The sequence below is a fragment of the Mauremys mutica genome, chromosome 3 (genome assembly GCF_020497125.1).
Source record: "Mauremys mutica isolate MM-2020 ecotype Southern chromosome 3, ASM2049712v1, whole genome shotgun sequence".
Classification (NCBI taxonomy): Eukaryota; Metazoa; Chordata; order Testudines; family Geoemydidae; genus Mauremys; species Mauremys mutica.
Window position 1 is genome coordinate 209765805 of NC_059074.1, and position 9716 is coordinate 209775520.

The 9716-nt window shown below is 47.2% G+C and overlaps 1 protein-coding gene across 1 annotated transcript; it reads left to right on the top strand.

The window, feature by feature from the left end:
- Positions 1-672: 672 nt before the first annotated feature.
- CST7 (cystatin F) lies at positions 673-8966 on the top strand. Its single transcript, XM_045008776.1, has 4 exons — positions 673-815; positions 6431-6603; positions 7391-7507; positions 8322-8966. The coding sequence occupies exons 1-4, from the start codon at positions 746-748 to the stop codon at positions 8397-8399; spliced, it is 438 nt and encodes a 145-aa protein (XP_044864711.1). The 5' UTR covers positions 673-745; the 3' UTR covers positions 8400-8966.
- Positions 8967-9716: the final 750 nt, after the last annotated feature.

Consider the following 9716-nt stretch of genomic DNA (forward strand, 5'->3'; position numbering starts at 1 on the left):
CAGCTGGAGCTTTAAGGAAAACTCCTAGTATCATGAGATTTGTGATAAAATCACAAGAGTTAGCAACACTCCATAGCCCCCCCAATCCTACAGCTTACCCTGCGTCAGCAGGCCTTGGCATAGACTGACTCTCAGGACGGGAGCTATATTACCCACTGACTTTGGAGACACCCCCCAGAACCTCGCAGCCCTGACTCTGCTGGCTCTCTGCTGAGAAGTGCCCAGTTAACTCATTTCCCATTCCCCCACCCCAGCTGGCACACGGCCTCCTTCCTTTGTGCCTCACACCCCTTCCAGCCCCCCGACACCCCTGTGAATGTGGGGAACTCCCTGTCAGCTGCAAGTCTCCTCTGCTGGGGCTCAGGACACCCTGTCAGTTCCTGCCCTGCCTGCTCTTCACTTCCACTGAGAGGCAGAGTGCTGAGTGCTCCCATGGACATAGGGTTTATACCCTCTATTCATTTGTACCAGGCAAAGGTTCAAAGTAACTACTCCTCATTCCCTGGGGCAGCCATGCTGCTCAGGAGTCACCGATACAGCTTCACAATTGCCACTCAAAGTGTCAAGTCATCAACAGGAGATAAAGTTAATGATAGACCTGTGGTCAATTTGTGTGTGTGTGTGTGTGTGTGTTCCTCCAGCAGCCAATGGGAGCTCTCAGACAGGCAGATCTTCCTCCTTGGGGGGAGCAGCCAGTTCTCTGACTGAAATACTCGTCACTTGCATCTCTGCTGAGCTGGTAGCAATGAGTTTTGGCTGGGGCTTGGCTCTGCTTTGCTATTTAAGTCTATGGGACTTAGCCAGGACCTCTAATGGTAAGATCAGAAAATAACTTCAATCTTCTTTAAGCTTAAGGTTTGCTGACCTTGTGTGTGTATCTACATACATGTGGCGTGTGTGAATAATAGCTACAAGCCAAGTCTTTCTCTTTCTGAACTCCAGTGTGTCGCAGCCATTGTCTGAGTGCAGGTTTCCATATGTAACTTCAGCTGCTCCATAGCCTTTCCCTACCTATATCAAACAGTGTGATCTGGGGAGACTTGTCTACTAATTCTAAAGTCAACTTGTGATTTTAATTTATATCAGAGTCTAAACTCTCCACGACCTTGACTATTAACTGTAAAGACAGCATGTAACAATTACAGGCTGGCAGCAGAGTGATTAGCAGACTCTAATGAAGCATTCCTTTGGCTCCGTGCATACTCTGCTGAGCCAGGAAACTCTCTTGATTACCACTAGCCTTAAATCTTTAGAGTGGTAACTTCAAAGGCGCTTTGTTTTTTAGGACTTGTATCTTTATTTTGATACTAATGCAGAGAAAAGGCGACTGGGGCTCCTATGGTTTCTGGTAACTCGTTGCTAGATGAATTGATAGCTCCGTGCTTCAGCTGTGGTTTCCTTCTGGGGTTGAAGAGGGCTGCAAAGAGGTCTGCTTCTTTTTAAGCATCTGAATAAAACGTGGTCTTGTTCCTCAAAATGAGAGGGGAACGTTGAAAATTGGCCTCTTCTTACAAATCTACCTCTGCCCAGATCTTCCCCAGCGAGGAACACATTTAATGTCTATCTGAGTTTGCGCCTCTGTTCTTGTCACCGATGCACAAAGCTTAGTAAGGTTAGCTTCATCTACCAGCCTCACTCCTCCAAATAAGAAACCACATCTGGGCCTCAGCTGCAGAATTTGCATGTGAATTTTATGAGGCCTGATGTTTAGGGTGCGAGGATCTGATTCTCAGTCTGTGGAAACAGCCCCTGAGGATGATCTCTGTACAGAGGGAGGCCCCTGCTGGCACAAGGGCTTTGTGCTGGTTCTCCTCCTGGGATATGAGGAGTGGGGCTACAGAGCACTGGACCCCCTTTCTGTATTTCTCAGGGCCTGTGGGGAGGAGAGCACAAGTCAGGGTAGCCCCAGGGCTGCTCTAACTTACCATGGCAGACAAGGCCCATACCGTCCCTGAATACGGAGAGCACAAGGATGCTTCAGGCCATTTCAATGCACCTAGTCAGGCCCTGAGCACTTAGCCCATCTCTGTGGCTTAGTACGGGGTGGTTGTGTTTAACTCTGGCAAAGGAAAAGTGACGACCTTACAGCTCGTACCCTCTAGCTTTTGGGCCTCTCGCTGTCTTTGAACAACAGGTGTTTAGGGGGTAGGGACCGAGGAAGGCAAGATACAGTCACTCTCTTCCTGCTCTGCCATCTGGGAAGTAAACGCTGACATGGATAGAAGATGGAGATTGACATACAAGCATGTGATTGCCCGGGTAGGGCGACCACCCGTCTGTCCTAGCCTATATAGGTTTTCATACCATGCTCATCGCGGCAGTATCTGAGTGCTTTCCGGTCGTGCATTAAGCACCGTGATTAACATCTGCCTCGTATCTGTTCTCTGTTCCTCTCCCCAGGGCGAGAAGTGGGGCTAGAGCCTAGAACAGTTAACTAGCTCCAGCCAGTGTCCTGTGTCTCGCTAACACCTAGAAACAGAGGTGCCATTTGCTTTGGGGGAAGAGGGACAGTTGCCTCACCCCAGACCTCAGTTTGTGTCCCCTTCCCACAATTTCTCATAGGTCTGTGTGTCTTCTACTCTCCCCTTGCCACCGCCTCATCCCAGCTGTGCAGGATGTAACAGAATCACACAGCATGTTCTATATGCAAACTCCACTTTATCCCCTCGAATCTGTCTAAAATGACACCCCTGCCCAGGACAGGCTGGACTGGGATTACGCTTTCCTCCTGCAGCCATCATTGAGGCTATAACCTTTCCATTAAAACTGCCATGGGGCCTGTCACAGCTAGCCAGCAGCCACAGGGCTACACAGGAAAGTCATGGCTACGTGTGTAGAACCTATCAAGATGTCTTTAGCCTGTTGGCTAAAATCCGACTGGGCTGCAATCAGCTCCAGTACACAACCCTGTTATGTGCATGGCCCTTGTGATGGTAATATCTGAGCTGCACCTCCTAATACTCCTGGGAGCAGGGGGAGCTGCTTATTTCCCTTTCACAGGTAAGAGACTGAGGCTCAGAGACACTGATCATGTGGGCTGACCTCCAGGTCTCCCAGAGTGTCTGTGGTACAGCAGAGACTGGAAGTGGGTCTCCTGAGCCCCACCCTAGTGCCCTAACCACTGAGCCATCCTGCCTCTGACCGGTGACATGGTATTGTAGGGAATGCAGCTTCAGTCGTGCATCGATGAACAATCCAGGCCATCAGGAGGACCTCCATGGTCCCACACACGCCCTCTGCACAAAGGAGAGGAGACTCAGGCCCTGTAGGTCAGGTTGGGACTGACCTTGCCAGGAAGGTTGTGGTGTGGGAATCATAGCTATGGCTGCATCACTTGACGTGAATTATGGGCTTTAGGCTGGGAAAACTGGTTCCGATGGAATAACTGGCCTGCTGGGTGACCTTGTGCAAGTCACTTCCCCATCCTCTGCCTCAGTTTCCCCATCTGTAAGGTGGGGATGAGGGGATGATGATACTGACCTCCTTCATGACGTGCTTTGAAATCTATGGATGAAAAGTGCTATACAAGAGCTAGGGATGATGACGACTATTATTATTAGTGCAATTAACTCTGCAGCTGCCCCGTGCCTTGTGTTGAGATATTTATGACACACACACCAGCCTGTAATATTTCTGTTGCAGCCTGCTCTAGTGAGACTCCCAAGAGATCAGATCAGAATCAGTCTTCTTGAGGTTTGCCCACCATTACTTGCAAACCATAAACTTTTAGTACAAATCACTTTTGAATCATACGAAGATACAATCTCTCTGTGTCCATCCCACCATGCACCAAGGTTACTTATGTGTTTCTAACGTGCCCACTGCTTGGGGTATCCGGGCATCCTTCCTTCATCTGAAAGGAAGCTTAATCTGTCCGATAAGATCAGTTAGAAGCTGGAGTCGTAGTTTAGAGACTTTTTTTGACGCTGGCCTCCCCTTTTTTACAGGCAGGACGTGTAAGGCTCTTCACATGCCTTTTGTGTGATTCCCTGGCCAGGCAGAGCTGTTTCACCACTCTTACAAGAGGCTGTGACTCAATAGGTGTTAGTGAGCGTTAAGCCACAATGGGGTCGCAAGCTGTGAACAAGAGGAAGAGGTTATCAGGTTCCTCCTACAGACACAGGGCCAATATCTACACCAGCCCTGAACAGCATCAGTTTTTCCATGCAGAACTTATCAAATAACTGTCGCAACCACCCAGGGCCAGTAATGTTTTGCCAAAACAGATCAGAGCATTGCTCTGGCATCCAGCCTTGGGCAGTGGCCTAGAAATGATGCTTCCAGGGATAGTTAAATCACATACCCCATTGGTGGCACTAGTTAGCTCTGCAATGCTGTGTCAGGGAAGAGCATTGCTGCCTTAACAGCGTGAAGGGGAGAAAGAGCGGCCCAGTGGCTAGGGCACAAGCCAAGACCTGGGGTCAAGGCTCTGCTCTGCCATGGATTCCCTGTGTCACTTCGTCTCCCTGTGTCTCAACTCCCCATCTGTAAAAATGGGGATAATGCACTGCCTGAACTCACAGGGGTGGCATGAGGTACAGTAAAAACAGTGAGGTGTTGAGATACCATTATAGTGGGGGGCTATTAAGTACCTTGGATAGATCCTTGAAGGATAGATCCTACTCCTTGAAGGTGAGATTACCCTTATTTTAACAGGTTTCAGAGTAGCAGCCGTGTTAGTCTGTATCCGAAAAAGAACAGGAGGACTTGTGGCACCTTAGAGACTAACACATTTATTTGAGCATAAGCTTTCGTGGGCTACATCCCACTTCATCAGATGCATGCAGTGGAAAATACAGTAGGAAGATATATAGTGTATGGTAACATCCATTGTTTCATGTTCTCTGTGTGTGTGTGTGTGTATATATATATATATATATATCTTCCTACTGTATTTTCCACTGCATGCATCCGATGAAGTGGGCTGTAGCCCACGAAAGCTTATGCTCAAATAAATGTGTTAGCCTCTTAAGGTGCCACAAGTACTCCTGTTCCTTATTTTAACATGTATTAAGAGCTGCAGCAACAGTTTTACAGTTAAGGGCTTAATCCTGCAAATACTTATTATGTAATAATAAGTTTACTCATATACATAAAAGTTACTCACATAAGATGTTTCCAAGGCTGGGGCCTCAGATTGTAAAACCGTTTCCATTTGCATCTGGATTTCTTCTCCTTCTACACCTTTCCTTTTTTCAGTTCTTCCCAAATTTGAAACAGCTGCCTGCAGATCAGGTACTTGGCTGGTGGCAGATGAGAAATATTCTCATGAGGGGGCACTGGCAGTTAATTGGACAAACTATCTAGAAGTTATGAGGTGTAACAAAAAGGTGGAGTTTTTCATCCTTTTTAATAAAAGTCTGGTCGGCTCATAACTCAGACGGCTGCAAGCTTGTTTTACATCTTGATCCCCAGCAAAAAAAAATTATATTTTTTTTGGGCATCCCTCAATTATTTTATGTCCCCATCAGCAGCATAAACTCATGCTTGACTGGAAGAAGGGGAAGGTAAATTGTGCAAAGAATCTTAAGAGCTGGGTAGGCAGATAAAGGAGAATTCGGTGTCCTCTTTCATATGCATTTTATGTGCATTCTAACGAGTGCATGTTCACTTCATGTGCATTGTCTCTTATGCTTCACAGCAATGTGATCTAATTGTGTTCTCAGCATAAACTGTTTTAATAACACTTATTTTGCTCTGTCGCTTGGTGCTGATGAGAGACTTAGGTGTGAAAGATAAGTTGGAGGAGACCCAGACTTAATTTTTACAGTAAATCAGCACAAGCTGTGTATGAGAGCAACTTACAGAGCTAGATCCTCAGCTGGGGTAAATCAGCATAATCAGTAGAATTGGGATTTACACCAATTAAGGATCTGGCCCTTAATTTCTTTCTCTCGCCCTTGCTCACGCTACAAAACTCTCAGGAGCCCTGGCAAACAACTGGAAATGTTGCATTTTCCCATATTTTAGAAATAAGCGTTAGTTTTGCAGATACGTTATCATAAAGGACTCTTCGGCAGTGAGCTGTTAGTTTATTTGTACAATAACCTCTCACTCACATGCATCCATCTGTCTGCTTTGAACAGTGGATGTTACCAAGTGTAAATGCCTCTAAAACTGCTTCAAAAAAAGAACCCTCCCATTAAATCCACAGTGAGACGACTGACCTGGGATCTTATTTGAACATGGAGCTAAATAGGATATTTCATAAGCTTCTAGAAACCAAGTATGATGAAACAGCACCTTTCAGCCAGCATCTGCAAAATAGCAGCCCCGGTACAAGAAAAGTGCCCCCTCTGAGAAAGTTTAGTTTAATCTCAGGGGGCAGATGTCCCAATGGAGTAGAGGCAGAGTGGTGTTAACCTGGAGACATACTGTGTTCTCTGACCCTGCACAGTATTTGTAATGGAGCATGTTTCTGGCATTCTAGTTCTCTACCTGGAGAAGCCGAATTCAACCACCAGACCTGGATTCCCCAGACCCATGAACACCAATGACCCCGGAGTTCGCAGAGCCGCTCGCTTTGGGGTTTATCGCTATAACAACAGCTCAAACGACATTTTTCTATTCAAAGAGTCTCATATAACTAAAGCAATGGTGCAGGTAAGCACACCTTGGTCATATAGAAAATGTTTCTGACTCAGCCCAAATAAGCTAGGAGTAATGAGCTCTTCTGTTCTTGCCAATACAAGCGGGAGCACTCCTATTCCTCACTCAGCAGCTGTAACTCGGTGCAGCCAGCGTAGCTCTGCTGCCTTCAGTCAGAGGTCTGGCCCCTCAGGCCTAGCAGTGAAATAGCTCGCTCTCACATCAACAGTTAGAAGTATTTTGACTCTTCTAAAAGGGGATTTCCCCCCACCCCTGGGGGACAGATAACAAAGCAAAGTTGATTAGCCAGGATTGCTGCACTGAGTTTCCTCCAAGGCAGTCAGTGAAAGAAGCCACAGGATCCAGGTGCTGGTCTGTAACTCAGGCTAGATCCCACAGGGTTGACAAATGAAATCTTGTTTTCCACCTCGCTCCCAGCAGACACTTCCCCAATCCTATTGCAGTGATCAGTTTGGCCTAAGCACCTGCTTTTCAATGCTGTATTTAGACAGTGTCAGCTCTTTTGGACAGGGCCTCAGACATATGTTTGTACAGCACCTAGCACCATGGGCTCTGGCCCCAGGTTCCCCCTCAACCCCAAAGCTGCCGAGTAACAGCTTATTCTCCCAAGGGGCATTGTTTGACACACCTAGAACACACAGGGTGTAGTTGACTTAGATTAAGTACCCAGTTCTTGTTCCATAGCCCAGTGCTCTGACTCCTTTTGGATACATCTGATTCTTTTCTCCCTGCCCTGCTCCTTCTCCCCTCTATTAACCAGCCTGGAAACTGCTTCCTCTAGGTTGTCAGAGGGCTGAAATACATGCTCAATGTGGAAATTGGCCGGACGGTGTGTGACAAGAGGGGACACTCCAACTTGGACAGCTGCGACTTTCAGAAGAAGAAAAAGCTGCAACAAGTAGAATGAGTTTCATTTTCTCTTTCCCTCTCCCTTGGGGTTGCTTAGGAGCTACATTTTTAAGTTCATGGGAGTACAGGGCCTGTAGTCAAGGGGAGTCTTTCCACTGGATTCAACAGGTATTAGATGACCATCAATGAAGGCCCCAATCCTGCAAACATGCCTGTGCGTCACTCTTGATTTGCAGTGGGACAACTCTCACCAGGTCACTTTTATACAATAGCCATTTCCATTTCACATCCTTCACAAAATTCAAGTCTATACATTTTCGACGCACAATGTTTTATCAGTTATGAGGGGGATTTTTCATTGACTTCAATGGGAGCAGAGCTGGGCCACTGTGGAGCACTCTGGAAAGTTTCACCCAAAATCTGTAGGGAGGAGGTTTCCTGGAGGACAGATCCAATTGTATTCTGCATGCATCCTTCCCCAGCCCTCCTGGAGAGCCATTCATGGTGCACAGACTTCACCAGCAGCAGGGGAAAGAACTGCTCCATGTTTAACCTATAAGCAAGGATTCTGTACCCCCTCATATACTCCTGTTAGGATACTGGTTTAATGGTCTGCTGAAAGGCTAATGACCATTTTGTAAGGCCATGAACCTGGCTCAGCGGATGCTTTAACCATCACTTAGGGCACAGATCCTCAACACGGGGCCAGGGGGTCATGTCCACCCTTCCTTTCCTTATGGCTAGAAGGGAGGAAAGTCCCCAAACTTTTCTGCTGTAACATGGGGCCACAGCCTGGAAAAGGCTGAGAGTCAGTGACACATGGGTTGAATTTGGAAGCCTTACGTGTTCTTTTCTGCTTGCAGATGTTCAGATGCTATTTTGAGGTCTGGACTATCCCCTGGCTACAGCGAGTCCAAGTGCTGCTTGCTCTCTGTCACTGATCCAACTTCCCCAGCCACAGCCGCACCTGCCTCAATGCACTCGCAGTGAGGATTTCGGTACTGTCTGTTTTCTGTTAGCAGCAGAGACCACTGAAGAATTGCTGCAAAGAGATCATTCCAGTGAATGGCTGTTTTTCAAGTATGACTCCTTGGGAAGATAGTTGAAAAATCTACACCACAAAACCCACCGAGCAACAGGATCTTAGCGAATCAGGTTAATGTTTACTGCTGTCCAGCTGAGGCATTTTGACAAATTAACTAACCTGTAGAGGACAGTTTTATTTCTCCAATCGACACTGGCCCACCAGTCAGATGGAAAGTAAACTAGATTCTTACTGCATTAGCTGAAACATGCACATACAGTCTAAATGGACCATGGTGGCCAGCTATATATGATTTCAGCTGCTGTATGGCAGAAGTGACACAAACTAGGCAGCACTTGTACATTATCCACAATAACCTATCCATGCACATGCTGAGAGATCTTAGGGAAAATGTTGTTTGCAATTCTAAGAGGAATTGTCAATCATTCTGTATAAAGACGTGCGCAGTTTTATTTTACTGAAACTCGGTTACTTGATTATATTTTTGTAATTCATCTGGGAATTAAGCTACACTCTGTTCAATGTCCAGTTATTCACCTTTTCCACTTTAAATGTTGGTTGGCAAGAGCTCAAGTCTAAGAGAGTGAATCAGCTCCCAATGGCACTCGATAACCCTTCATCGCTGACTCTTCTCACCTGCGCTTCACTATGAATGGCCAAACCCACTTGGGCCATCAGCCAGAGTCAGACCCCACACCGCATACACTGAAACCATGAGTCTCTGATGCCTGAGGTAAGGGACTATGGCAGAGGTCAAAGGTATTTAGGTGCCTAACTCCCCTTGAACTCAATAGGAGATAGGTGCCTAAACCCCTTTGGAGGAGCTCAGCCCTATATCCTCTAGCTGTAGCAGCTTCCAATCTTATCTAGACCAGGCGGAGGGGGGCAGGGACAAAGACCCACTCTCCCCTAGTGTGACGTTCTTCCGTCTTTCAAACACCTCCCTGCATCCCTAGGGCAGCCTGTAGCACTCATACCCCTGTCAGGCTGTGGCAGGAGCGCCTGTCTTGGCAAACAGCTGCACTTTGACAAGGGCCTCTGCCTCCAGCCACTTCTACAGACACCAGTTAGACCTGGCAGACCCCACAAAGCCAGTGGAGACTGAGTAGGGGCAGGAGGGAACCCACATCATGGCAGCCTGCCCCTAGTGTAGTTCAAAGGCCTCTGTTCCCATGCTCACCCTAAGCTGGTCACAAGTGACCACCGGACATGC

Excerpts from the sequence above, each read along its gene's own strand:
- CST7 (XM_045008776.1), top strand. The coding sequence starts at position 746 with ATGAGTTTTGGCTGGGGCTTGGCTCTGCTTTGCTATTTAAGTCTATGG. Across the intron at positions 6,604-7,390 it reads TAACTAAAGCAATGGTGCAG|GTTGTCAGAGGGCTGAAATA; the intron begins GTAAGCACACCT and ends TGCTTCCTCTAG. Across the intron at positions 7,508-8,321 it reads AGAAGAAAAAGCTGCAACAA|ATGTTCAGATGCTATTTTGA; the intron begins GTAGAATGAGTT and ends TTCTGCTTGCAG.